The sequence below is a fragment of the Pongo pygmaeus genome, chromosome 23 (assembly GCF_028885625.2).
Source record: "Pongo pygmaeus isolate AG05252 chromosome 23, NHGRI_mPonPyg2-v2.0_pri, whole genome shotgun sequence".
In the NCBI taxonomy this organism is placed as follows: Eukaryota; Metazoa; Chordata; class Mammalia; order Primates; family Hominidae; genus Pongo; species Pongo pygmaeus.
In genome coordinates, this window is record NC_085931.1 from 61,450,455 (window position 1) to 61,476,337 (window position 25,883).

At 66.0% G+C, this 25,883-nt stretch overlaps 2 protein-coding genes across 34 annotated transcripts in view; both read right to left on the reverse strand.

Moving 5' to 3' along the window:
- Positions 1-497: 497 nt before the first annotated feature.
- MAPK11 (mitogen-activated protein kinase 11) lies at positions 498-7,575 on the reverse strand. Of its 5 annotated transcripts, none has more exons than XM_063663336.1 (12): positions 7,474-7,575; positions 4,671-4,800; positions 4,423-4,481; positions 4,226-4,337; positions 4,109-4,138; positions 3,979-4,026; positions 3,786-3,900; positions 3,392-3,463; positions 3,078-3,157; positions 2,526-2,604; positions 2,102-2,275; positions 498-1,807 (listed from the first exon to the last, which is right to left on the reverse strand). In XM_063663336.1, the coding sequence occupies exons 4-12, from the start codon at positions 4,316-4,318 to the stop codon at positions 1,728-1,730; spliced, it is 771 nt and encodes a 256-aa protein (XP_063519406.1). In that variant the 5' UTR covers positions 4,319-4,337; positions 4,423-4,481; positions 4,671-4,800; positions 7,474-7,575; the 3' UTR covers positions 498-1,727. The 5 variants fall into 5 exon arrangements, with proteins under 5 accessions (XP_063519406.1, XP_054326117.1, XP_054326115.1 ...); XM_054470142.2 differs by lacking the exon at positions 7,474-7,575 and adding an exon at positions 7,050-7,375 and having other exon boundaries at positions 2,526-2,562; XM_054470140.2 differs by lacking the exon at positions 7,474-7,575 and adding an exon at positions 7,050-7,375.
- A 3,799-nt stretch (positions 7,576-11,374) lies between these two features.
- Positions 11,375-25,883, reverse strand: part of PLXNB2 (plexin B2) — a 33,206-nt gene continuing 18,697 nt past the window's right edge. For 16 of the 29 annotated variants that reach the window (XM_063663350.1, XM_063663349.1, XM_063663352.1 and 13 more), the window contains 33 exons: positions 25,607-25,789; positions 25,390-25,518; positions 24,594-24,694; positions 24,328-24,454; positions 23,772-23,925; positions 22,683-22,797; positions 22,500-22,608; positions 22,310-22,411; positions 21,251-21,343; positions 20,822-20,903; positions 20,524-20,681; positions 20,294-20,442; positions 20,029-20,137; positions 19,751-19,887; positions 19,412-19,582; positions 18,830-18,959; positions 18,501-18,728; positions 18,213-18,389; positions 18,007-18,146; positions 17,737-17,837; positions 17,392-17,621; positions 17,137-17,318; positions 16,664-16,730; positions 16,289-16,435; positions 15,526-15,682; positions 15,267-15,367; positions 15,106-15,190; positions 14,799-14,953; positions 14,521-14,681; positions 14,257-14,404; positions 13,517-13,581; positions 13,304-13,379; positions 11,375-12,360 (listed from right to left, as the gene is read on the reverse strand). In XM_063663350.1, coding sequence (XP_063519420.1) covers positions 12,070-12,360; positions 13,304-13,379; positions 13,517-13,581; positions 14,257-14,404; positions 14,521-14,681; positions 14,799-14,953; positions 15,106-15,190; positions 15,267-15,367; positions 15,526-15,682; positions 16,289-16,435; positions 16,664-16,730; positions 17,137-17,318; positions 17,392-17,621; positions 17,737-17,837; positions 18,007-18,146; positions 18,213-18,389; positions 18,501-18,728; positions 18,830-18,959; positions 19,412-19,582; positions 19,751-19,887; positions 20,029-20,137; positions 20,294-20,442; positions 20,524-20,681; positions 20,822-20,903; positions 21,251-21,343; positions 22,310-22,411; positions 22,500-22,608; positions 22,683-22,797; positions 23,772-23,925; positions 24,328-24,454; positions 24,594-24,694; positions 25,390-25,518; positions 25,607-25,789 — 4,560 coding nt within the window. In that variant the 3' untranslated portion in view covers positions 11,375-12,069. The remainder of the gene's footprint in view (positions 12,361-13,303; positions 13,380-13,516; positions 13,582-14,256; positions 14,405-14,520; positions 14,682-14,798; positions 14,954-15,105; positions 15,191-15,266; positions 15,368-15,525; positions 15,683-16,288; positions 16,436-16,663; positions 16,731-17,136; positions 17,319-17,391; positions 17,622-17,736; positions 17,838-18,006; positions 18,147-18,212; positions 18,390-18,500; positions 18,729-18,829; positions 18,960-19,411; positions 19,583-19,750; positions 19,888-20,028; positions 20,138-20,293; positions 20,443-20,523; positions 20,682-20,821; positions 20,904-21,250; positions 21,344-22,309; positions 22,412-22,499; positions 22,609-22,682; positions 22,798-23,771; positions 23,926-24,327; positions 24,455-24,593; positions 24,695-25,389; positions 25,519-25,606; positions 25,790-25,883) is intronic. The other 13 variants (XM_054470144.2, XM_054470147.2, XM_054470145.2 and 10 more) reach the window with 1 other exon arrangement.

A 25,883-nucleotide genomic window follows, 5' to 3' on the forward strand; every position in this document is an offset into this window, starting at 1 on the left:
CGGGACCAGCGCGCACATTCCCTGGGTTAAAATGGCCCCTTTTTCCTTCACCAGGAAGGAAAGGAAAGCTATTTTCCCTACCCTGCCCAGCCCCCACCCAGGGATGGGCAGACCCTTGCTCCTTGAGACACCCAACTTCCCCCCAGCCAGCTTCCCTGACCACTGAGGGGTAGGGGGGGGTGTCTGGATCTTGGCCCAAAGCCAAGCCTGCCCAGTACATCCCCACAGGGCAGCTGGGGTCACCATCTGGGTGGCTGTCACACCCTGTGCCCTCAGAGTCCGCCCATCAGCCACGTCTTCCCCTGGTCCCCCTGGGCTCTCAGACCCTCCAGGGAGCAGGGAGGGTGCCAGAAGATGGCCACTGGTCTGACTGGGGGCCTGAGGGATCTGGCCAGCTGGAGGCGAGTGATGCAGGATGACCCAGACACTCCCCCCACGCCCAGCAGCAGGGATGGTGGGGGCAGCAGGGCCTGGAGTAGCCTTTGGATACAAGCCAAGTGAGAGAGAACCCCCTTTATTGTGCACCCCTGGTGCAGGCACTTGACACCCAGGCTTCCCTGGGCCCCTCGAGGCAAGAGGTCACCCCCTTTCCAGGGCAGAGCCACACCCCCAACTCAGCTCTGGGCAGGGTCCCGTCTCCAAGGTTACTGGATCAGCTCCATCCTGGGACAAGGAGAGGACTGACCCACAGACCAGAGCACCTCAGATCTCCGGCTGCAGGGCCACAACGGTGGACAGAGGTAGAGAGCGGGCCAGGGTGCGGGGCAGAAGTGTCCGAGTCCAAGTCCACATCAAGGTGTGCTGCCTGCCTTAGCGTCCTCAAGGTCAAACCACCCACCCACCCCCAGCCTCAGGAACCTGCTGTGGGTCCCATATCCAAGGAGAAAGCCCCTGCCTATGCTCATGTGGTTGCCCTTTGGCCCACTGGAGCCGCCAGTCTGAAACACCCCTCAAGGCATCAGGAACTGAGGAGAGGGAAGGCAACAGCACGCCCACCCCAGCTCCAGCTTCTTGCCAGACATGGCTGCTGGCCCTTGGGCGCCCACAGATTCACATGCATATCACATGTGCCCTAACATATGAACACGGGGAGTACACACTCATCCACACGTGCCCACACACACCCACGGGTGAACACAAGACTCCAGGCAGCTTTTCTCATTTGACACCTGGTGGTTGTCCCTGCCCAGCCTGGTGGCACACTGGCTCTGCCTCTCCTCTTAGACCTGTGGGTCTCAGCAGTGACCAGGACAGCCCCCTACCTCCAGGCTGGGCAGCTGTAACCACTGAGACCTCTCCCTTTGAGTCTCCCGGGGTCCCGGCCCCAGCGCGCCCTCCAGAAAGCCCTGGGACAGAAGAGATCCCAAGGCTGACACTCCCCAGTGGGTCGGCCTGGGACAGACAGGGGAACTCCGCAGGGGAACCCCTTTGGCATCTAGGACCCCACAGTCAGGTCCCAGTGGAGAGTGCAGTAGCCAGAAGAGGGCAGGAGGACCAAGGTAGGCCCAGGGACACTTGTGCCCAGACTCCTACACATGGCAAGCACATGTACACACATGTTTGTGCATGCATACATGCGTGTAGATTTTCCTGAAGGCGAGGGGTCCTAGGCCAGGAGTCTGTGACCATAGGAGTGTGGGAGGTGCCTCTCGAGGAAACCAGGCCAGCTGTGGAAGGGTGCAGGCCCAAGCCCCTCCACAGGCTCTCAGGGGCTGCTGGGCAGCACCTCACTGCTCAATCTCCAGGTTGCCAGGTGGCTTCGGTGGCTCTGGGGGCTTGAAGCTGAGGACTTCCTGGTAGGTGAGCTCTAGAAGGTGAAGGGAAGGGGTGAGCTTGTGCCTCCCACAGCCCGGCCCCCCACCTGCTTGTCTGGCACCTGCCACCCAGCCCAGGCCCACCACCCTGTGACAGCAGCCTCAGCACAGAGTCTGGGAGCCAGAGCCTGCCCTGTGCCACTCCCCTGCCCCGCCCCCAGCCTGTGCTGGACACCTGAACACCCTTCCACACCTGACCAGTCTGGAGAGGAACTGGGCATTTCCTGCCTCTGGGGAAATGGAGCCCGCAGCCCCCTGGACCCACCCCCAGCCACTGCCATGCCTACCCTTCCACTCCTCCAGCGTGCGCTCCTTGGCCTCAACGCTCTCATCATAGGGCTCGGCCTCTGGCTCATCCTCAGGGTCATGGTACTGGCTGAAGTAGGCGTGGGCCAGTGCCTCAGCCGCACTGACCCTCTGGTCACTGTCCAGCACCAGCATCCTTCCAAGGAGGTCTATGGCTGCAGGGGAGCCAGTGGCGGGGAGGGGGGTCAGCTCTGCATCCAGGGCCAGATATGGAGCCCAGTCTAGCCCCAGGGCAGTCCTCACCCAGGATACGGAGCCCAGTCTAGCCCCAGGGCAGTCCTCACCCAGGATACGGAGCCCAGTCTAGCCCCAGGGCAGTCCTCACCCAGGATACGGAGCCCAGTCTAGCCCAGGGCAGTCCTCACCCAGGATATGGAGCCCAGTCTAGCCCAGGGCAGTCCTCACCCAGGGGGTTGGCTCCACGGAAGATGCTGCTCAGGTCCTTCTGGGGCATGGGGGGCAGGGACTGGATATATGTCCGGGCCTGGGGGCACACGAGAACACCTGGGGAGGCTGCTGACTCTCTGCCTCCCTGGCCCCAAACTGGGGCTTCTCTAGGCAAGCCCCCAGATTCATTCACTCCAACAGGCCAGGATAAGGGCACAGGCAGACCAGTGACCCCCTCCATATAGAATCTGGTGGCTGTAGCTCCTCAGTTGGCCCCTAATGCCTGCAGGAGCTGGGTCCAAGTACACTCCCTCCACCCAGCCCACCCCCACTGCCCTGGCCAGGCACTGCTTGCTGGGGTCATGGCTTTGCACTCACTGTCCCTGGTGTCAGGAACGTCTTCCCCCTTCTCCTGTTTCCCCTGCGGGGATTGAGCACCTGCTCTAGGCTCTATCCCACCACATCCCATGTTCCCCATATGGTCCCCGCATTTCCACACCACCCTCTCCCCCAGAGAGCCTGGGGGCTCGGCCAGGAGAGGGAGCTGCCGGCTGGCGGGCACCAACTCACGTGTTCTGAGGAGATCTTTGCCAGAACCTCAGGGCTGGGTGTGCCCACCACTTCCATGATGCGCTTCAGCTGGTCAATGTCTGTGTCACTCAGGAAACACCCACGGGCCAGCCACAGACCTCTCCTGGGCCCCCAGACCCAAAACTTTGGGGCGCTGCCCAGAGCCCGCTCTCCTATAGGTGAGGATGGCCAGCCCAAAGTAGCATGGCATGGGGGGCAGAGGAGGCAAGACCCGCCAGAAGGGGCCAGCGCTGGTCCCTACCCTACAGGAGGGGCCCTGTTTGACCCTGCTCCCCAACCTGGGCCAAGGATACAGTCGCTTCCCGGGAAGAGGGCCTTGCCCTGGAGCAGTTCAGCCATGATGCAGCCCACGGACCAGATATCCACTGTGCGAGGGCGAGGGGGCCTCCATCAGTGTGCCCACCCCAAGTCCCTCCTCCAGGAGACCCACAGTCACATCCAGACCCCAAGACGGGCAGACCCCCTCCTCTGCCATACCCAACCCCCCTAGGCAGGGGGAGGCCCATAGCTGCATGGCCAGAGGAGGCCAGCACCCATCATGCTCCAGCGGCCTCTGAAGGGTTACTTTTGAATGTGGGTCCCACATTCTTGGGGACCTTGCCTGCTCCCCAAGACCTGGCATGCAGAGCCAGTCGAGGGCCAGACGAGGCCCTCGGCCTTTGTCCCCCCCAGGCCTTCCCCCTGCACCTGTCTGGTTGTAATGCATCCAGTTGAGCATGATCTCAGGTGCCCGGTACCAGCGCGTGGCCACATAGCCGGTCATCTCCTCATCTGCCTGGCGCGCCAGCCCGAAGTCCAGGATCTGGGGCGACCAGGAGGTGTTCTCAAGCTCCGCACGGGCTCCGCCGCCGCCCTGCCCACCCCTGCCCGCGGGCCTCACCCTGAGCTCACAGTCCTCGTTCACAGCCACGTTGCTGGGCTTCAGGTCCTGCAGGTCACGCGGAGCGTGAGCACAGGAGGCTGGGACGGAGCCCTGCTGGACCCCACCCTCACCCTGCGGCCGCACCTACCCGGTGGATGATCCCGGCCGAGTGGATGTACTGCGGGAGGGGGATCGTGGTGAGCGCCGGGCCCGGCCCGCCCGCCCCCCCGCCGCGAGGGGACCCGCGAAACCCAGGGCGCCCCACCTTCAGCCCGCGCAGCAGCTGGTAAACCAGGAATTGAACGTGCTCGTCGCTCAGCGCCTGGCACTTGACGATGTTGTTCAGGTCGGCGCCCATCAGGGTGGTCACCAAGTACCTGGGGCGGGGTCAGGGCGTCAGGACAGGGCCCCACCGCCCTCCGCGAACGCGCTCCCCGCTGCCTCGCCCGCCCCGCCGCTCACACTTCGCTGAAGTCCTCGATGGACGTGGCCGGCGTGAAGACGTCCAGAAGCCCGATGACCTGGGTGGCGGGGGGCGTCAGGGCCGGGCGGCGAACCCCCGGCTGTCGTTCAGCCCCCCCGGGCCACGCCCCCAGCGCCAGGCCGCGCCCCCCCATGGCCCCGCCCCGTCGCCAGGGCCGCCCACCTATTGGCTGCGTCGCGGCCCCGCCCCCGCACGCGCCCTCCCCCACGGCCCGCCCCCGGCTCACGTTCTCGTGCTTCAGGTGCTTGAGCAGCCGCAGCTCTCGGTACGTTCTGCGCGCGTGGATCAGCGACTGGAAGGGGCGCGACAGCTTCTTCACCGCCACCTTCTGGCGCAGCCGCGCGTCGTAGGCCGAACTGGAAGGCGGGCGAGTGAGGCGGTGCCGGGAGGGGTCCGAGGGCGGACGCACGCGCGCACACGCGCTCCCGGCCGCACGCGCGTGGACCCGGGCGGCGCCCCTCTCGCCGCTTCTCCGTGGGGATGGAGCCGTGGGGCTTTTCTGCCCCGGCCCCGCCGCCCCAGCTCGGCCTCCCCCCCTCGGGCCTACCCCCTCCGCGCTTGCTGGGAAGTAGCCCCTGGGGCTGGACCATCATGCGTGTGTTCACCCCGCAAGGTCCTCGGCCTTCTCTGTCCCCTGGCCCCACTGATTCTCACGGTCAACCAGGGGCCCCCATTCAAAGCAAGTCTGGGAGAGGCCCCCCCATCCAGCGTGGAAAAACACAGCAGGAAAACAGTCACTGGCATTCACCTGCAGCAGACGGGCCTCCCTCTGCCCCATAGACCCCATGGGCCCAGGAGGCTCACAGAGGCGGATTCTAGAGCCACCTCAAAGCCCCTGGACCCCCAGTGCCTCCAAATGTTCAAAATACGGAGGAAAAGTTGGTCAGAGGTGTTTATTGCATCATTATTTGGAACAAAACCTGTACAGAAGGTGATGTACAGCTGAGGGCGTCAGCTGGACCCACAGAACAGCCCTTCGCCCGGCCTCACTTCCCAGAGGTCCAGACCCTCTACCCTGCACCAGCTTCCTGAGCCCACCCTCCCTTTGCAGGTGACCCTCATCCCACCCTCCCATGTCCCACTGCCCTCAGCCCTGCTAAAGGCAAGGCCTTTGCACAGCCTGTTCCCTCTGGCTGATACTTGCTTCTTCTCTCCCTCCCACTTCTGTCTCTTGGGATCCTGTCTCAGAGCAAGTGGAGGCTGAGGCCACCCCCCCATGCCCACACAAGGGGAGCAGGGGCGGCTCCCGCTGGGTCTGGGATGTTCATAGGCGCAGGTCGAGGTGCCTGGGGCAGCCATGCTCCCAGCCTATGACCAGGGAAAGGTGCTCCTGAGGTGGTGAGGGGAGTGGCCCTGCACGTGGGGCAGCAAGTTTTCAATTGCATCTGTGCGGTCAGGTGACGGGGAATTGGCACCCGGCCCGCAGCCTTGGCAGTGGAACTGAGAAAATGGGCCAGAGGTGCAAGGGGGGAGACCAGGCCTCACTCAGAGAACCGGACACCTCTCAGCAACTCCCAGATGGGGAGTCCAGCCAGGACCCACCCTAGTCCCCTATGGCCACTCCCACGCTGTCCCAGACCCTCTTCCTGCCCTTCAGGTCTCAAAGAGGAAGACAGATCTGTGCTGGCATGATGGCTAGCATGACCCACCTGCAGCTTCTGATGGAAGGCTAGGGACCACGCCAGAAGACAGCCTGCCCTGGGACCCCCGGCCCCTGATGCTGGCTCCTGAGCTCCGATTCTGGTAGGCCTAGAGGTCCCACTTCCAACCTGCAAGTGCCTGGGGCAACGCTCTGCCCTGGCTGCCTCTGCCTTCGAGCCCCACCAGGACCCCCCAGTGGGCAGCAGCTAAGAGGCATTCGCCATGGTGAGGACTCAGCTGCACCTCTCAAAGCCTGTACCCATGATCAGCCTCCCAGTCAACATGGAGGCTGAAACTTAGGACTCCCGGTAACTACCTCACCCTAAGCCCCTCCAGCCCTGGCTACCCGGGTCTAACGGAGGCCTTGGCCCAGTCGACCCCCCTCCCCCACCCAGACTCTCTCGTCTTCCTGGGCCCCAGGCCAGGTCCTCTGGCCCCAGGGCCTAAGTGGGGTTTGTGGTCTGAGAGGGAGTCTGAGGCCATCCCAGGGGGAGAGATCTTGGCTTCCGGGAGCAGGGCTTCCCTTTTCAGACAATAGCCCCCACCCCGGCCGGGGGAGGGTCATCCGCTAGACCCCGGGGGGCTGCCTGACCCGACTCAGTGAATCTCAGGTGGGTGCTCAGACATTTAGGGGCCCGGACATCAGGGTGGCTCGGGGCTCGGTCGCGTGAGACCCACCCTCACGCCAGCTGTGACCCCCAAGGCCTCAGGCCTGGTGGGGAGAGGTCCGAATCGGGCGAGGCTGGAGGACCCCCCTCCCTCCCGGTAACGGCGTCTGCTTGGAAAGTTTCTTTACGCCGCCACCCGCCCCCCCCACCATTCATTCCTCAGATCCGCTTGGCGCCCGGGGGCGGAGGCAGGGCGAGGCCCCTCCCCACGCCGAGAACCTCGCGCGGGCGAGGAGGGGACGCGCTCTCCGGCCCGGCCTGGCCCCCACCCAGCACCCCTTCTGCCCCGCCCCTACCAGACGGAGCCGTAGGCGCCGGAGCCCACCGGGCGCAGCCCCTGCAGCCGCTGCGGCACCTCCCACACGGTCTTGTTCAGCTCTTGCCGGTAGAAGCCGGCGCGAGGGCCCGACATGTCCGGAGCAGCCGCCGCTCCGCCCGGGCCCAGCCCCGCGCCCCGCGCCCGCGCCCGAGCCGAGCCCGAGCCGAGCGGAGCGGAGGGCGGCGGAGGCGGCGGCGGCGGCGGCGGCGGCGGGCGGGGCGGGGCTCCGGGGCGGGGCCGGGAGGCCCGGGTGGATTTCCCGGGCTGGGTGGCCGGGGCGTGGGGGGGTTCCCGGAGACAAATGCGCTGCTTCCTGCGCCTCGGAGGCGGCGGCAGAGCGGAAACCAGCCCTCCCCTTCCCGGGGGGGCGCCGAGGGCGGACACCTCCCTCCGGCTCTCACCTCCTGGGGGCCGCGCGCGCTTCTCCAGACTTGCGCCCGCGTCTGGGCTCGGCCCGGGCTTCCCCACCCCTGCGGCGCCGTCCCCAACGAGGGAAAACCGTCAAAAGCGAAGAAGCCAGGGGTGAACCATGGGAAGTATTTTTCAAGACAGAAATATAAATAGCACCTCCTAAAGACTCGGCACTGGATAGGAAAATAAGCCGAAAGGCGTTGGGACAGGGCCGGCCTGGCTTTCTTGCGCAGGACCTGCAGGCCTTGGTCCGCGGCGCGCCCCGGGAACCTTCCAGGCCTCCTGCCCCTGCTCGCCCTGACCTCCCCTCTGGGAGAGGCGCGACCGCTGGACTGTCAGGACCAGGGACAGCGGCGTCACCCCGGGGCCTTCCTACCCACAAGCAGCGGCCCCAAACGGATCCTTTTTGCTGCCCAGAACCTTTCCTCCTCCATAGCGGCCACCTCTTCTAGGAAGCCCACCCTGACTATCCCAGGTCCGAGGAGCCGCCTTTGGGTGCAGGGTCCTTGCAGTCAGCCCCACGGGCGGCCAGGCGCGAGGGGCTGCCTTGGCGGGGACGGAGGCAGCGCCCCACTCGGCGTCTCTGCCGCGCTCGGGGCCGCACAGCTACTTTTATTCCCACTTGAAAGTGATCGGGGCTCGGAGGAGCATTGCCCCCTGGAACACCAGCCACCGACCTCCGCCCTGGTAGAGCGGTGGGTGGGAGGCTTCGCGGCTGGGCGACCCCCTCCAGCGAAGTGAGAAATCAGGATTCCAGTGGCCCAGACAACTCCTTTTTTAAAACATTAAAATCCCAGTTTTAATGTCAAATCTGATTTTTATATATCGGCAACCAAATTAAAACAGCCAGCACGGTGCTGGCCAACGGACCCATGCGGACCGCGGCGAAGGAACGGGTCTCAGTCCCAGCCGCTCCGGCCCCTTTTGCATGACCAAGCCCTGTGCCTCAGTTTCCTCACTGGAAGCCGGCATCCGGCTTGGGGCCTGGCGCGGGCCCGGGGATGGCCCCTCTCCTCGCTGGGGCTGGGTTGGGGCGAGGACACGGGCAGCCTCCCCGAGGGCCCCCGCCCCGGAGCGCCTTTCACTGGGCCCGGCCAAGGCGGGCCGAGGTTTTGTGCAGAGTTAATGGAGCTTCAGCTAAAAGAGGAGGAGGCGGGAGCGCAGCCCCGGGGCTGTGGGAACCGCGGCCGCGGCCGCCGGGGGAGGGGAGCGGCCTTTGTCTGCGCCGCGGCCGGGCGGGGCGGGAGTCGGGTTCCCATGGCGACCGGCCCCGCCCCTGCGCCTCCCGGTGGACTGGGCGGCTCCGTTCTCGCCCCTAGGGTGGGGGACATGGAGGTGGGGAGGTGTCAGGCTTCCCCCAGGCGTCCGCGCGCCATTCTCGCGGCCTCGCTGCAGGCCCGGGCCGCTCAGCGGGTCAGGTGGGCGTGTGTGTCCGGGCCGCTCAGCAGGTCAGGCGGGCATGTGGGGGGGTGGGGGGCGGGGGAAACAGGACCCTCTCATCACCGAGCTGACCTGCCCCGGGAACCCCCTGCCTGCCCAGGCATTAGAGGCCCCGCCCATGTGCCTACTGGGGACAGTGTGGGGTCGTGGCACTGCAAGGGAGTGACCACTGAGGAGTTTCGGGTGGCGTGAGGGCCTGGAGGCCACCTTCCAGGAGAGGCACCGTCAGAGCTCGGCGGGGGCAAGGGAGGCCCCCTGGAGGGAGCCGCCGGTGGGGGACAGTCCCAGGCCCAGAGGGGAAGCGGCAGGGGAGCCTGGAAGGGCCAGTGGCAGGGCAGGAGTGAGAGGCCCTGGGCCAGAGGCGCCTGCTACCCAGCTGATTCACTGTGGCCCCTGAATACAGCAGGCCACCCCTTCTCCGTGCTCATCCCCCCACCCCACCTCCGCTGGTCCTGGCCACCCCTCCTCACTGGAGCTGTCACTGTGACAGCTCCTCTCTGGTCCTGCTGGTCCCTCCCAGCTGGCCTCTTCCTGCAGTCAATGAACTTCCTAAAAGGCAAATCTGGCCTTGTTCACCGGGAGACCAGGCGACAGTGGCTGGGAAGCTAATTTAGCAGAGGACTTGTCCTGCCTGTAAGAAGCAAGCAGCGTGTAGCCTTGGGCTGTTAAGCTACCCGCCACCTCTCCTCCCACCACTCTGGGAGGAAAATGGGACTTGGAAAGCACCAGGAAGGACAGGCCACCCCTCGTCTGTCACCAGCTGACCACTCCAGCCCACCCGCATGCACCCGAGCAGCTATGCCCGGTTTCTACCCGGTGCCGGCCCCCACCCGGATGCTGGACTGCTGGGCCTGCGGCCTCTCCCCAGCCCCAAGTTTCATGTGTGTGGGGTCTCACTGACCCTTCCCGTCTTTTCTGAGTGCCCAGTGGGACAGCGAATAGGTGGCCTGCAGGGGTCTAGCATGGAAGCCAGGCCTCCAGGTTCCCAGCTCCCTACCTGAGACCTCCGGCTCAGCACTTCAGACTGCAGTCCACCCCCTTGCTCTGATCTTCTGACCAGCCATGTCTCTGGGTAAGGGGGGAACCCAGTGTCATTTCAGGGGTCCCTGGAGCAGGGGATGTCAGTTGGCCTTGTACCCCTTTCTCCTGTGGGGGAGAGATGGCCACCCGTTTTTCATCGTGGCTTGAATGGAGCTAGCTGCCCCAGTTTCCAAAGGGGACTCGATCAATGGAGGCCTTGCCTATCAAGAGACCCCGGCCATGACGTGCCCCAGTGGGGGAGACAGGCTGGGGCTGCCTGAGAATGGATCCTCATGAGTGGGTTAGCAGTCCAGACCAGCAGAACCTCAGGATGTGTGCCTGGATCCAGCCACATCTGAAGCTGGGCCTTCACTTGGTGTCTGGAGCACCGAATGCCCTTTGCCTGGGCTGTCTGTATTCTTGGCACACAGGGGAGGCTCCGAGCCCTGCCGGTCCTAGTTGCTGCTGTTCCTAGCGCTCAGGACAGTGCATGCGTGGTGTGCGGCGGGCATTTGGTAAGAATGTGTTGCATGAAAGAAGCCACCAGATGGCACCAGAAGCAGTCCCACCTCCCAGCCCCCCCCACCTCCCACCTCCCAGCCCCCCACCTCGCCCAGCACCCCTCCCAGCCCCCCCACCTCCCCCAGCACCCCTCCCAGCCCCCAGCACCCCTCCCAGCCCCCTCCACCTCCCCCCAGCACCCCTCCCAGCCCCCTCCACCTCCCCCCAGCACCCCTCCCAGCCCCCCCACCTCCCCCCAGCACCCCTCCACCTCCCCCAGCACCCCTCCCAGCCCCCTCTACCCCTCCAGCACCCCTCTCAGCCCCCACACCTCCCAGCCCCCTCCACCTCCCCTAGCACCCCTCCCAGCCCCCTCCACCTCCCCCCCAGCACCCCTCCCAGCCCCCTCCACCTCCCCCCAGCACTCCTCCCAGCCCCCCACCTCCCCCCAGCACCCCTCCCAGCCCTCTCCACCTCCTAGCCCCACCTCCCCCCAGCATCCCTCCCAGCCCCCCCACCTCCCCCAGCACCCCTCCTAGCCCCCTCCACCTCCCCCAGCATCCCTCCCAGCCCCCTCCACCTCCCCCCAGCACCCCTCCCAGCCCCCTCCACCTCCCCCCAGCACCCCTCCCAGCCCCCCACCTCCCCCCAGCACCCCTCCCAGCCCCCTCCACCTCCCCCCAGCACCCCTCCCAGCCCCCCACCTCCCCCCAGCACCCCTCCCAGCCCCCTCCACCTCCTCCAGCATCCCTCCCAGCCCCCTCCACCTCCCCCAGCAGCCCTCGCAGCCCCCTCCACCTCCCCGAAGCTCTCATGCCAGCCCCCTCCAACTCCCCACAGCTCCCCTACCAGCAGGACCCACAGAGCCCAGGGAAAGGGTGGTGGACAGGGGCACTGCAGCCCCAGGAGGAACTCAGCCAACCCGCAGAGTGAAAAAGACGGCTGTATTTGATTTACAATGAACAAGATTTACAAAAAGGGGTGGGGTGGTCTTGGTGGAACTGCTCCCAGTGGCCCCGGACTGGGTGGGGCTCTAGGGCAGCCTGTCTGACAGACCAGGACCCCAGGATGTCTGGGCCCCGACGCAGGACTTGACCTACGTCTCACTTGACCTTTGACGTGGGGCCCAGCAGCCGTGAGTCCACCCAGAGTGCCGGCACCCTTGGGGAGGCCGGTGAGGTCAGGAAGGCATCGTACCGCTTTTTCTCCTCCTCCCATCTCGAGGTGGACAGACAGACATAGGATCTGGGAACTTGCCCTGGGGGCCGCAGGCCCTCAGATCCCCCAGGGGCCCAACCTATGGCATGGAGGCGGCTGCTGGTGCGTGGGCGGAGGCGGAGGCCAGCTGCCCCCAGCGTGGCAGCGTAAGGCACATTTTCAAATCACTCAAGACTGGACAGTGAACACCCGATGCTGGTTCTGCCGCCAGAGGGAGCTGGGGCTGGGGCTGGTGCTGGTACAGCGCCCGGGCGGTATTGCTCAGAGGAAGATGCTACAGTCTAGACGCTGGGTGGGTTCCCGTTGCACCCACTCCGGCTTGGGGCGCGTTCTCCAGGGGAGGGTGGGGGCCTCAGCCACAGCCACTCGGCCTCCTCCCCCGAGGGGCTCTCAGGTACCTCGGGTACCTATGCCCCAAGGCAGCACTGGAGGTGTAGGTCAGAGGTCAGTGACCTTGTTCTCCAGTGCAGCCGCAATCTGCTGCAGGCGGAAGGCCAGCTGCATCTTCTGGGCGGCAGGGTCCTCCTCCAAGGCATTGATGATCTGAGGGAGGGTCCCATCAGAGCATATCGGGGGATCGCCCAGCACCCCACCCGCCCCCGCCCCTGGGGTCCTGACCCTACCTCGTCATAGTACTTCTGCGTGTATTGGTAGAGCTGGTGTAGTGCCACGAGAGTGTTCAAGGAGTCCGTGTGTGCCTGGGGGGTGACGGGACAATCAGGGTGGAAAAGGCTGTGGGAGTCCCAGGGCTGGCAGGAGTAGTATGAGATGCCCAGGACGAGGCCTCCCCAGGGCAGCAGCTAGGGCCTTGGGCACAGCCGGCACTTGGGGCCCCCCACATGGCGCAGCCTCGGACAGACACCCACGCAGGCAGATTTGTGCACATGAAACCATCTCAGTGTCTCCCTGTGTGATGTACGGCTGTGGATGGACCCACAGGGACAGGCACTGTGAGCAGGGCCGTGGGTGGAGGCGCAGGGAGGGGGCGCTGTGGGCACGGCCGTGGGTGGAGCCGCAGGGAGGGGGCGCTGTGGGCACGGCCGTGGGTGGTGCTGCAGGGAGGGGGCGCTGTGGGCACGGCCGTGGATGGACCCACAGGGACAGGCACTGTGAGCAGGGCCGTGGGTGGAGCCACAGGGAGGGGGCGCTGTGGGCACGGCCGTGGGTGGTGCTGCAGGGAGGGGGCGCTGTGGGCATGGCCGTGGGTGGTGCTGCAGGGAGGGGGCGCTGTGGGCACGGCCGTGGATGGACCCGCAGGGAGGGGGCGCTGTGGGCACGGCCGTGGATGGACCCACAGGGACAGGCACTGTGAGCAGGGCCGTGGGTGGAGCCGCAGGGAGGGGGCGCTGTGGGCATGGCCGTGGGTGGTGCTGCAGGGAGGGGGCGCTGTGGGCACGGCCGTGGGTGGAGCCGCAGGGAGGGGGCGCTGTGGGCAGGGCCTGGCTCGAAGCAGCTCACACTCCCCACACACAGCTGTGCCTCACTTCACATGGCCGAGCCCACCTCGAGGTCCCGCCCCACCCTCTCTTCCCCTCAGCGCCGCATTACCCCTGCCCCGAGGCTCAGGGCCAGGCTCAGCATGGGGTAGTGGGAGCGGGGAGCAGAGGAGGGCCGTGCGTGCGTCCCTGGTGGCCTCCTTACCCGGGAAATCTCTGCCAGGTGTGTGTTCATGTCCTGGTCGCTGACCTGCACCATCTGCCGGATCCCCTTGTAGTAACTGCAGGGGTGGGAGCATCACACAGTGTGGGCAGCAGGGGGCACAGAGGGGGTGGTGGGGAAACCAAGGCCTGAACCTCCCCGCAGGGGGTCGAGGGTGGGCATGGGGGCCTGGCCTGGAGGACGGGCAGCACTTACTCCTCCACCATCTTCTTGTAGGTGGAGATCTCCTTGGCGTACAGCAGCTTGTTGCTGGGAGAATCCTGTTGGGGACAAAACCCAGGGACGCCTGTCCAAGGGGGCCAGGCTGGGGCTGCTCAGAGTACCCCTGGGTGGCTTCCCCTGCCCCTAACTCCTGACACTTTCATCAAGAAAACTATGGGCCGGGCGCAGTGGCTTATGCCTGTAATCGTAACACTTTGGGAGGCTGAGGCGGGCAGATCACCTGAGGTCAGGGGTTCGAGACCAGCCTGCCCAACATGGTGAAACCCCACCTCTACTAAAAATACAAAAACTAGCCGTGCATTGTGGCACATGCCTGTAGTCCCAGCTACTCAGGAGGCAGCGGCAGGAGAATCGCTTGAACCTAGGAGGCGGAGGTTGCAGTGAGCCGAGATCGCGCCACTGCACTCCAGCCTGGGCAACAAAGCGAGGCTCCATCTCAAAAAAAAAAAAAAAAAAAACTACTTATTTTGTGATCTGTAGTAAAATTCAGTTTCTCTGCTTGTGTGCTGTGGTGAGAGATCTCGGGAGGAGAGAAGGCAAGGGGTCTCGGAATCTCCCAGGCTCTGCCGGGCCCCTGTGCCCCCAGCCTCGGCCACCCACCACCCGCTACATCAAGGGCTCCAGCCCAAGATGTGCAAATCCACACTCCAGACAAGGTCCCAACTCACAAGATGCCTTCTGGGGACAGACCCAGGCCTCCCTGCCCCACTCACTCGGCTCAGCTTATGCTCCGTGCGTGTGCAGGCGTCCATGAAGGTCTGCGCGATGACTGACAGCGAGGCGTCCACCACCTCGTGGACATGCACGTCAAAGATGAAGTGGGGGTTCTTGAGGATGTTCACCCAGAACCGGAGCGGTAAGCTGAGGCAGAGCAGCGGGGAATGAGAGTCGGGGCTGGGCCGCGGGGTGGGTGCGGAGCCCCTCAAAAGCGAGAGGCGGAGCCGGGGCTGGGCCGCGGGGTGGGTGCGGAGCCTCACCTGTTCGTCTTCCAGATGTGGATGGTGTCCTCATCCTGGATGTTGTGCTTCTCTGCCTGCTCGTCCAGGAAGTCGAAGAAGTACTTGACTGCGGGTGGCACCACGTGCCCAGGCGCCAGCACGCTCTGGAAGAAGTTGTCCACAAACTGCTGCAGTGTGCCCTGTCGAGGGGAGGGTCTCAGCATGGCGCCGTGGGCGCGGCTCCTGGGGGGGAGCGTCTCAGCATGGCACCGTGGTCACAGCTCCTGGTGCCGGCCCACACACCCACAGGGGCCCACCTTGACCGAAAGCAGCCGCGTCAGGTAGATCTCGGTGATGGCCTTCGTCCGCTCCTTCTCTTTCACGCTACCTCTCTTGGACTTGCCCTCGTCCACCTCGTCGGTCGGCCGCACCAGGTGCCACACCCGGTTCTCCTCCTCCAGGAGGGCATGCCCTGTGGGGAGTGGGCGCTGAGGGACCCCTACCCAGGTCTGGGGCCTGGGTCCCACAGGGAGCGGTGGTGGCAGGGTGCATGTGTCCAGGGCGGACATGGTCCATGCCGACCACCAGGGGCTGGAAGGAAACGGGCAACAGGGAGGGACTCACGCTCCCCAGGAAGGTCCTGCTGGCTGTCCTCCGGCTGCTGGGAGACCCCCACCTTGGACAGGATGAGGGTGGCTCCATCCCGGACCTGGGGAACACGGCAGTGAGGGTGGACTGTGCCCCCAGGGTGCCCGGTTCTCGCCCGCCCCGGCCCACACGCTCACATTGTAGTGCATAAGGGTGTTGACGCGCTTCCACCGGCCCTCCCGCTGTGACGTCAGGTCCAGGTCCGACAGGATCTGCGCTGTGGAGCCCGGACGCCACTCTGTGGGAAGAGACAGCCCAGCTTGGGCCCCGGCCACCCAGGTTCCTCCCACCGCCCAACACTCCCACATGAGAAAGCTGGCCAGGCAGGATACTGCCCCAGGACACAGGCCAGGCACATGGGCGCCTGTGTGCAGACGGGCAGGGGCCGGCACTCACCCAGGACCACGCTGTCTGGCCTGGGCCAGCAGGAGCAGGGCTGCCCACGGTACACCTGGTCAATGATCTTCTCCTTGACCTGGGAGATGGTGTCACAGTTGAGGACCTTCACTGGGATGGCATCCACTCCCTCGTCCTGCACGATCACGCTCACCGTCTGCGGGATGAAGCCCGATGGGAGGCCCTGCTCTTACCTGCACCACGCAGGAGCCACTCTCTGCCCTGCCAGCTTTGCCCACCACAGCGGCACCCTCGGGCAGCAGGCCCCCGCCAGCCGGGCTCCGAGCCCCCGAGGCTTCCGAGGTGACCACACTCTACCCTTCCCCTGCCTGCTCTGGGTCAGCAGGACAGAAAGACGGGGACGGCTCAGAACCGCTCACTCAGGCTGTCATGCAAGCTCACGGAAGCACATGTACAGACACGGAATACACACATCTCACGCGTGCATAGGCTCCTGCCACGCCCACCGGTCACGCGTGCACAGAACCCTGGACACACCTGGCGTGCCAGGCGCTCGTATGGCCTCCAGGAGGTGGGGGCGCCCGGAAAGAGCTGATGCGGGGCCCGCACACTTAGAACCTCCAGAGCCCACAGCCACCAGCACCCAGGCCCCTCCCTGAGGCTGTTAGAGCAGGCTGTAACTCGAATCCACAGATGAGGTGGATGGCCTCTGGCCTGTGGGTCCCATCTGTGGCCAGGGGATGCCCAAGCTCCTTAGCCCAGATCCGAGGTGCGCATGGCGGCCCCCACCCCAGGAGCTCACCAGGGGTGCGTACTCCACGTCGTCCCCCAGCAGCCCCGTGTCGTTGAGAGTGTATTTGGCCTTCTTCTGCACCGCATCCACCGGGCCCTTTTCCACCTGGTGTTTGATGGCCTTGAAGAGCTTGTACAGGGGCTCCCCGGCACTGTCCTGGAGTAACACGGAGGGGAGGCTGGGAGGTCAGGGGACTTGGGGCCCGGAAGGGGCCCCCGGAGCCCTGGCCAGAGGCATGGACGGGGCTGACCATGTCAGGGGCAGGAAGCAAACCTGTCCAGGCAGGGCCTACCTCAAGGTGCCGTACAGATAGGGGAACGCCGGAGGGGATGGCAGCAGTCTGCCTCGTCCCTCAACCCCCAGCCAGGCTGGGGTGGAACCCACCTTGAGGTACTGGTACAGGCAGATGGACATCCAGTTGGACAGCATCCTCTCCACCACAGTCTCAGACCTGGGGGTGCAGGGAGGCCTTGTACCGAGAGACCCCATAGTATTCCTGAGGCCCAACTGACTCCTCCAAGCACCCAGCCACCCTTGCGCCAGCCTCGCCCCTGTCCAGGCCTGTGTGTGGCCTGCAGCGAGGACTGCCTGGTGGCAGCTCCAGCCCTGGTGGGAAGTCTGCCACCTTCCTCGTGTTCTGCAGAGGGCTGACGCTGTGACCAGCTGAAACCGCTGGACAGGAAGGGCTAGAGTCCGGCTTTGAGTTTGTTGCCAGGGACACCACCCCTAGACTGCCCCCCACCACCAGTGCTGGCTGGCACCTGCCGGCTCCTGGGGGCCCAACAGGCCTCTGTGCCACCCGTCACCAGCCCCAGAGCCCCTGCGGCCGCCCTGCCCGTGGCCCCGCCCATGTGCACCTGCGCAGCATCAGCTTGGGGTTCTTGGCCACCACATACTGCTCCAGGAGCTCCAGGAAGAGCGTGCGCATGATGTCCGTGTAGTACTCCAGTTTCCCGTGCAGTGCCACCGTCAGCAGGGACGCGAAGTAGACCTTGGCGCGGGCCGAGAACTCCCGCTGGTTCTCCAGGGTGTGGATGAACTGCAGGGGCCGGTGGTAAGAGCCTGCTCGGCGCCGCCTGTGTGCCCTCCCGCCCCCCCAACGCCCGGCTCACATTGATGAGGAAGGACTTGCTGTTCAGCAGGTTGGAGAACTGGTAGAGGGCCTGCTCCACCACTGGCCGCCGCGGCTCGGGGATGTCCAGCTTGCCGGTGATCATCACGTCCTTGTCACCGTCCTTGGAGGGCAGGAAGAAGACGCGGTCGGTGTAGGTCTTGTAGTCCAGCACCGGGATGCCAGCCTCATGCACGTCATTGGTCTGGTCCTCCATCTCGATCATCAGGTCTAGGGGGAGGCTGGCGTGAGACGTCCCTGGCCACCTGGGGCACTGGCCCCCACGCCACACACAGCATTCCCGCCCCAGGAGGCGCCCGAGCACCAGCCCCCAAGCGGTCCCTACCTGTGAATTCCTTCTTGCAGCGGTCCCGCACGCTCTCCTCCAGGCCCTCCAGCTGGGACTTGATCTTCTCATACTCTCGTTCGGCCTGCTGGCTCTTCCTCCTGCAGGGCACAGGGGGGCTCCTAGGTCCTGCCGGGCCGGCTGCTCAGCTGCCCGGATGAGGAGGTGGATCTACACGCCTGCCTGTGCAGGGCAGCGGGTGAGGCCAGAGGGGCCGAGGCGGGAGGGCCGAGGGCTCGGGGTGCGGGCACAGCCGTGGGGCGGGCTCACCAGTAGCAGTAGACAGACACCGCGATGACGACCACCATGGGTACAATGACCAGCGGCAAGATGAGGCTGAGCGGCACGTCGCTCACCCGTGTGTCGTACTCCACGCGGCCCAGCACCCACTCGCGAGAGCCGAACTTCACCTGTGTGGGGGGCCGGGTTCAGCGCGGTCCCGTGGGGGCACCCCCCGCCCGCCCCCGCTCACGCACAATGAACTCGGGCAGGTTGTGTGTGGTGTCTCGTTTCTGCCGCCGCTTGGGCGGGGGCTGCACCTCCGGGGGCTCACAGTACAGGTCGGTCTCCGTCAGCGTCTTCATGGTGCAGCGCTCGGCACCCACGAAGGCCTCGGCCTCCTGCAGCGTCATCGCCTTGTTCAGATTGGTGCCCTGGGGAGGGGGAAGCGGTCGGGGTGAGCAAGAGGGAACCAGGGGCAGGTGGACCAGCTCTCAGCCCAGACCCGAGCAGGACCCGGACCCCCGGGGCTGCACCGTCCTCACCCGGGCGTGGATGAGCTTGTTGACCTGCTTCTTGACGCCTCCTGTGAAGTTCTCAAAGGTGGGGTCAGGCACGTACTCGAAGGCCCCGGCCTCCGTCCTGAGCAGGGCACGGTGCCCGTCCATCTCGATCAGCACCGTGAGGTTATAGGCCTCTGGCTCCTCGGGCACAGCCGGGGACAGGAAGACGACCTTGGTGTCGTTGTGGAACACGTAGTCTGTACCCACCACCTGTAGGCAAGTCCCAGCCGTCAGCCGCCGGGCGCAGACCCCGCCCTTCTGGGCACTATCCCATTGGCTGGTGCCAGAGCTGAGCCCACGCCAGGACTGACCGTCATGGGCTGCGGGGATTCAGCCTCCCGCGGCGGCTGCCAGGACTGCAGGGGCTCCGCGATGACCACCATGGCAAACCTCTGGATCAGGCTGAAGCCCTGACCCGTGACGTTGATGCTGCGGCCACCACTGGGGAGGGCAGTGCCTTGGTGGGCTCGGCTGGCAGGGGTGGTCCCTGCAGGCTCCGCCCTCCCGTCCCTGCCCACCCTGGCTCTGACCACACGGGGCTTCTAGGTGCGTGTGTGGGTCTGGGTGGGCAAAGGGGCAACACGGTGGGCCGTGCTGAGCACGAGACTGTGCCACAAGTGGGCGGGGGGGCACGCGGGGCCTGGCGAGCACGGAGCCTCTGGTGTGCCCGTCTGGGTTTCTAGGAGGAAGTGGATCTGGGGTACAGTGGGGTTTTCCGGAGGCCTCCTCCCTCCGCACAGACCAGCCCCACCACATTCCTTTCAGTGCAGTCAGCCAAGGGCACTGAGGAGGCAGCTGGGTGTGGGGAACGGAGAGCGGCGGGGGGCGGGCAGGGCACTGAGGAGGCAGCTGGGTGTGGGGAGCAGAGGGGCGCGGGGGGGCACCAGCCTTACCTGGCAAAGCTTCGTAGCGGCTCGAAGGCTCGTAGTACGGGGTTTTCGCGGTAGGTGAAGAAGATGCCGGGGCTGGGCACGGGGGACCCCCCGTAGGAGACCTCCAGGAGCATCTGGCCCCGTGTTGCCTGGGGGCCAGTGACACACTGGAGCTGCGCCCCAAACTTCGTCCTGGGGGAGGGAGGGTGCTGGTCTGCATCAACCCCTCCCCTGGGACCAGCCCCAGCCCGACCAGGCTGGCCCCGCCATCCCCTCAGGGCCACTCAGGTCTCAGTAAGTGCCCCCCTCCATACCCAGGGCCAGGGCCAACCAGACTCAGCAGCTGGCGGTGACACCCACACTTTACACGGGACGCCGTTGAGGGTCACCCGCGCGTCCTCCTGGGAGCCCGTGTCCAGGTGGGTGCCGTGGATGGTCAGTGTGGTGCCGCCCGCCTGCGGTCCCTGCTGCGGCTCCACACTGAGAGGCTGGGGCTGCTGAAAGAGCCGCATGGGCACTTGGGTGAGGATGGGGCACAGGACGCTCTCGGTCCTGGGCTGGATGGTAACTGTCGTGGGGAGGCGGCGGGCAGAGCCCCTCTTCCCGGGTTCGGCAGGTCCCCAAGGCCAGGTGCTTACTTGGAAGGTGAACTGGACGTTGGGAGGCGAACGGCCCAGTTTCCCGAAGACGTCCACCTCGACACCCCCAGTGAAGGGCGCCTCCGCAGCCTCGATCACACACACGATCCTGGCGGGTGACAGGCAGGGTGGCCCAGGCACTCCCGGACCCACCCCATACCCTGACATCCTCGCCCCCTCAGCCTGTCCACCCACCCAGTCACCCGGAACCCCAGCGTGGGTACTGACCCAGCTGACAGGGCCCAGGCCAGGGCTGTCCACTCACCGGGTGGACACGGAGTAACGTTCCGGTTGAAAGGAGCAGTTCCGGCCGGCCACAGAGATCCTCTGGATGTCCCCTGCTCGGACGCCCAAATTGGACCCCAGGATGGTGATGCGGATGCCCCCACCCAGGGGGCCCGTCTCAGGCTGGATCTGAAACCACAGAGCCGGGTGAGCAGGGAGGGGCTACGCCAGGGACGTGGGAGGGTGTAGGCCAGGCTTCGAGGGGCTCACCCTGGTGATGACGGGCGGCGGGCACTCGGAGGTGGTGTTGCACAGGGCCTCATACACGCACCTGCTCTGGCCCCCGCACCACGCACACCTGTAGTCGGGGTTAGCGGCCCGGCACAGGCTGCAGTCGCTGCGGCCAAAGGAGCAGCTGTAGAGGGTCACTGCGGGGAGAGCTGCTGTCAGTGGTCACCCCGTGCCTGCCCGCCCCCGACCTGCTCCCCACTGCGCCCACCCGTCCCCCCACCCACTGCCTTGTGCGCACCCGTCCCCTGCCCGCCCCCACTGCGCCCGTAGCTCCCACCGTGGAGCTTGCTGTCGATATTCTTGCCGTAAGACTTGACGTAGAGGTGCAGGGGCAGCGTCTCGTTGGCATCATGGGACAGCTGGGGGACACGCAGGGGCACACTGCACTTCCTGCCCCCACAGAGGGGCACGGGGCGGGGGTCACGAGGGCAACCTCCCTGTGGCCACCGAGTCCCTTCCCAGCCAAAGGCAGCAGGGGAGGCCTTCAGGTGTCGGAAGTTCGGGAACCCCATGTACGCTGCTCTGTCCCCAGGGAGGCAGAGGGCAGAGGGGGCTTCCCCAGCAGCACAGGGCATGGCGAGCCCCTGGCTGGGCTCTGGTCCCTGGGGTCTCGCTGCTGCCCCTCCCCTCACAGTCCTGGAGGTGACCCCACTCCGCCCGGGGCCCTGGGGTCCAGCAGCCGAGCCGGCCTGCCCCGGAGCCGTACCTTTGGGGTCCGAAAGACGAAGGTCCCAGATTCCTGCATGCTCACTGGCTCCATGAACTTGAGCAAGTCACTGCCCACGTGCAGGGAGAAACCCTGCAGACCGTGCCGTCAGGACCCCAGACAGGCGGCTTTGGCACCCTGGCCCTCCTCCCAGAACTCCCGCAGCCCCTCCTCAGTGCCTACAGTGTGGGAGCCCTCTCCTCACCCCACACGTGCCTGCCCCTCACACTCTCCCATGCCAGCTGACCCCTCGGCCACTCCTGAGCCCAAACACCTGTGTCTGCAGAAGCCTCTGAACGTCCTGTGTGGGTTTCCCCTGGCCACCTCCAGCACTCATCCACACCTGACAGCATCACCCGGCATCGTGGCCCCCACAGCTCCCTCCTCAGGAGGTGGCACTGGCCCCTCAACCTCCACACGCCTGCCTCCTCCACTGCCTCTGTTCAGGCCCATCCAAAGGCCCCCGAGTGCTGCCTCCTGGCCTCTGTCCCCGATATATCCTGTGTCCTCTACTTCATGTGGGGGCCCCGAGTCGGGGGGCACGGATGGAGCTCAGGCTCCCTACACACCCATCAGCACTGGCCGGCGCCCCCTCCCTCTGCACCTTAGCCTGCCTGTCGTCGGCCGGCACCCCCTCCCTCTGCACCTTAGCCTGCCTGTCACCAGCCAGCACCCCCTCCCTCTGCACCTTAGCCTGCCTGTCGTCGGCCGGCGCCCCCTCCCTCTACACCTTAGCCTGCCTGTAGCCAGCCAGCACCCCCTCCCTCTGCACCTGCCTGTCGTCGGCCGGTGCCTCCTCCCTCTGCACCTTAGCCTGCCTGTCGCCGGCCAGCACCCCCTCCCTCTGCACCTTAGCCTGCCTGTCATCAGCCGGCGCCCCCTCCCTCTGCACCTTAGCCTGCCTGTTGTCGGCCGGCGCCCCCTCCCTCTGCACCTTAGCCTGCCTGTTGTCGGCCGGCGCCCCCTCCCTCTGCACCTTAGCCTGCCTGTTGTCGGCCGGCGCCCCCTCCCTCTGCACCTTAGCCTGCCTGTCACCAGCCGGCACCCCTCCCTCCGCACCTTCACAGTGTCCAGGTTCTTGCCCTGGAAGGTCACGTCTGTCTCGTGGTTCATGGGGATCACCAGGGGGCTGGGTCCCAGGAACTGGGGACAGCTGTCCTCCTGGGAGAGCAAGGCTGGTCAGGTGCTGCCTGGGCACAGCGGAGCAGCCATGCCCTGAACAGTCCCCTGAGGCCCCGAGGCCCCTCACCATGTGGGCACGGACGATGCCGTCCTCAGGGTTGGGCGAGGCCTCCCGGCACTCATGGTAGCGCAGGTCCCACTGGCAGGTCCAGCGGTTGCTCACGCAGGAGATGCACCTGTGTCCAGAGGGGATCGTGAGCAGGGCTGGGGTGGGCGGGCGGGGCGGGGTTGACGGGCACGAGACACTCACGGCAGGTTCTCCTCCAGGCTCATGGCCTGGCGGCAGTCGTAGAAGGGGTACTGGTAGGACGTGAGAAAGATGTTGCCTCGTCTAAGGAGGAGCTGGATGGTCACGGCCACGTGGTCTGCAGACAGCAGAGGGGGAGGCGTCAAGGTGGCAGCCGCAGGGCCAAGGGCCAGGCTGGGCCTCCCCTGGGGCTGACTCCTGGGGCCGAGGTGGAGACCCCTGGTCTTCGGGGGACCCTGCCAGGATGCCCCGCACTCATGTTGGGCGGGGCCTGCCACCTGCTATCAGATCTCAGGTGGGGCTGCCAGGACGCCCGTTCACACTGGGCTGGACCTGCCACCTGCTATCAGATCTCGGTTCGGGTGTCGGGCGCAGCCCTGGGCTTGCCTTTCTCCCCTGGGCCCAGGTTGCTTTCATACCCTTTGTTCCCGAAGGTACTGAGGGCAGCGGCTCCTTGGAGTCTGGGTGGCACCTGCCAGGTCCCTGCCTACGTCACCGCGTGGCCCCACTGCCCCCAAAACTCAGGGGACATGGGCGGGACACCTGCCCTGGCCCACACGTGAGGCCCTGCAGCCTCTGGGAATGGCCCTGCTCTCTGAGGCTGGACATGGCAGAAAGGGGTGAGGGGCATCTGCCGAGACGATGGGGCCTGGCGCCTGGCACCCAGCTGCCGCTCTGGACATGATGAGGGAGCAGGCTGAAGACAAGTCACCTTTGCTACAGGCCTGGGAGGCATGGCTGCGGACAGCCCTGGGGCCCTGCAGTCTCTGGAATGGCCCCCACTGTCTCAGGCTGGACAGGGCACCCGGATGCTGCTCCGGACGTGATGAGGGAGCAGGCTGAAGACAAGTCACCTTTGCTACGGGCCTGGGGGGCGTGGCTGCGGACAGCCCAGGAGGCCAGAACCTCCCCAACAGGTACAGCAACCTCACCACAGGCTTCATTCAGGCTGAGCCCCCGGAGCGGCCGCGGAGTGTGCCTGTGCCCAGCCTGCACCCAGCCTGCACCCAGGGGCCAGCAAAGGCGAAAGCCCATGTGCACAGGGCCCCGTGTGAGAGAAGGGCCACCCGGGGGCTCAGGAAGGGGCCTCACCCTGGCCTGGTGGCGTGACGGGGATGCTGCTCGGGGAGTTGCAGATGACGGCCTTGCCCTCCACGCGGGCGGGGTGTGGCGGCGACTCCCCAAAAAGGCACAGCAACTCGTCCTCCTCACTCAGGGCAGGGAGGGGGCTGACGGTCAGCTGCACCTGAGGGAGGGGCCGTGCCGCTCACACCGGGAACCCCGAGTCCTGTCAGCCCGCCTGCCCGTGACCCGATCTCCCCGCGTGTGTGGGCGCACGTCCCAGAGGAGCCTCCAGAACCTGACTCCGCGTCTTCCAACACAGGCCTCTCTGTGGTCACCCCAGCAATTCCTGGGACAGGGCCTGGGTCCACCCCGGATATGGACAATCCCCACCCCCACCCGCCCAGGTCACAGGGGTCCAGGGGGCCAATGGAAGGCGGGCTCCATCTCTAAGGCTCAGTGCCCAGAGCCCAGGCGGGGGAGATATGGGGCCCTCCCCTGCCTGTCCCAACAGCTCCCAGCCTGGGGGAGCCCCCACCTGGCCCGGCCTGGGCCCCAGGACCCCCACCCCAGCCCCACCACGCACCTCCCCCTGGGCCCGCCGGCTCATGTTCTGTGGCTGGGCACTGGTGATGGCCACGCAGGACTTGCTTCGGCTCCACAGCCAGTGGCTGGCCTCCTCCGCCCGCAGACACTCGGCCTTCCGGGTGCATCTGCAGGCGCAGGGGGCGGCCTCAGCCCAGGGTGGAGTCTTGTTCTCCCAGGACAGTGTGGTGTGCCCCCCGACCCAGGCCACGACCTCCCAGGATCCCAGAGGCAGGCCGTGTCCCCGAGCCCCCCGCAGGCACTCACCGTCCCTCGACGACGCACCAGCCGCAGTAGGGGTCCTGCGAGTCGCGGCACTGGGTGCAGGTCGGGTAGCTCAGGCACTCCTGCACCGGCAACCGGAACACCTAGGGCAGCGGGGCCGTGAGTGGGACGAGAGAGGCTGCACGGGCCTTCCGCAGACCGCAGATGTCCCCGGACGGCCACCTTGACCCAGCTCTGTCCCGGGGCCTTGGAAGCCTCAGACACCTCAGACTTGTTATTAAACAGTTCTGGCTCTGCGTGGCCATGGCCCAGGATCCCGATGGGAGCCCAGGGGAGCCTGGAGGTCTTGGCTGTGGTGTCTCCTGGGGCAGCTCCCGTCCTCTGCACTGGCTCCCTCCGAGGGGTGCTCCTAGGGCCGGCCTGAGGGTCTCTTGCACTAACCCCCCCACAAGCTTGGGGCCCAGGCCCATGTCCCCCACTGACTGAGCTCACAGGGGCTGTGCAGGGACCGCGTCTTCCCATCCACCCTCAGCAACACCCCTCAGACACCGACCATGGTCTGTTCCATCAGGACAGGGCAGAGGCGGGGCCGGAGAGAGAGATGTGGTGGAGACCACAAAGGACAAACAGAAGGAGCGGCAGAGACAGGGCAGTGCCAGAGAGACACAGGATGGAGACACTGCCCGGGACCCACCCAGCCACCCCTCATCCAGCCCAAGGAGGGGTGGCTCTGCAGCACCCCGTCCTCCTCTGGCCCCCAGGCCTGTCATAAGGGCCTGGGATGCAATGACTGGGCATACTTGGCCTGCAGTGCTCTCCGGGGCTGCGTCTGGCTCACCTTGTCCTGGGTCATGGCGTAGAGGCTGGCCAGGTCTCCAGACAGTACCAGGTCACGCTTGACTCTCTTGTTTATCTCCACAAGGATAGAGTCGTACTCTGAGGAGGTGCCATCTGGGGTGAGGTACACCTGTGTGCGCGAGGGCAGGCTGATAAGGGTACGGGCCTTGTGCACAGACAGGCCCTCCAGAGCCTCCCTGCCCCAGCCTGGGCCAAACCTTGAGGATCCGGCCGTCAGAGGTGCCCAGAAAAGCAACAGTGTGGTTGTTCTCGGCGGTGACTGTCACGGCCGTCAGGTTCAGGCCTCCACGCTGCAGCACGGCTGTGGCTTTGAGCCCGTCGCGGCTGCCCAGTGGGTAGGGCAGGTGCTCCGAGCCACATGGGAAGCTCTTGCTGGAGCCCTGCGGACCACAGCGTGTCAATGGCAGGCAGACCCCCTGTCCTGAAGGGCCCTCTCCACTCGGGATCCAAGACTTGGGACAGGCCCTTCCCTTC

Bases quoted from the DNA above. Each gene is read 5' to 3' on its own strand.
- MAPK11 (XM_054470140.2), bottom strand. From the start codon at position 7,165: ATGTCGGGCCCTCGCGCCGGCTTCTACCGGCAAGAGCTGAACAAGACC. The intron at 4,801-7,049 runs GTAGGGGCGGGG...CCCGCCTTCCAG, and splicing joins GGCGCCTACGGCTCCGTCTG to TTCGGCCTACGACGCGCGGC. The intron at 3,901-3,978 runs GTGAGGCCCGCG...TGGTCGCCCCAG, and splicing joins ACGAGGACTGTGAGCTCAGG to ATCCTGGACTTCGGGCTGGC.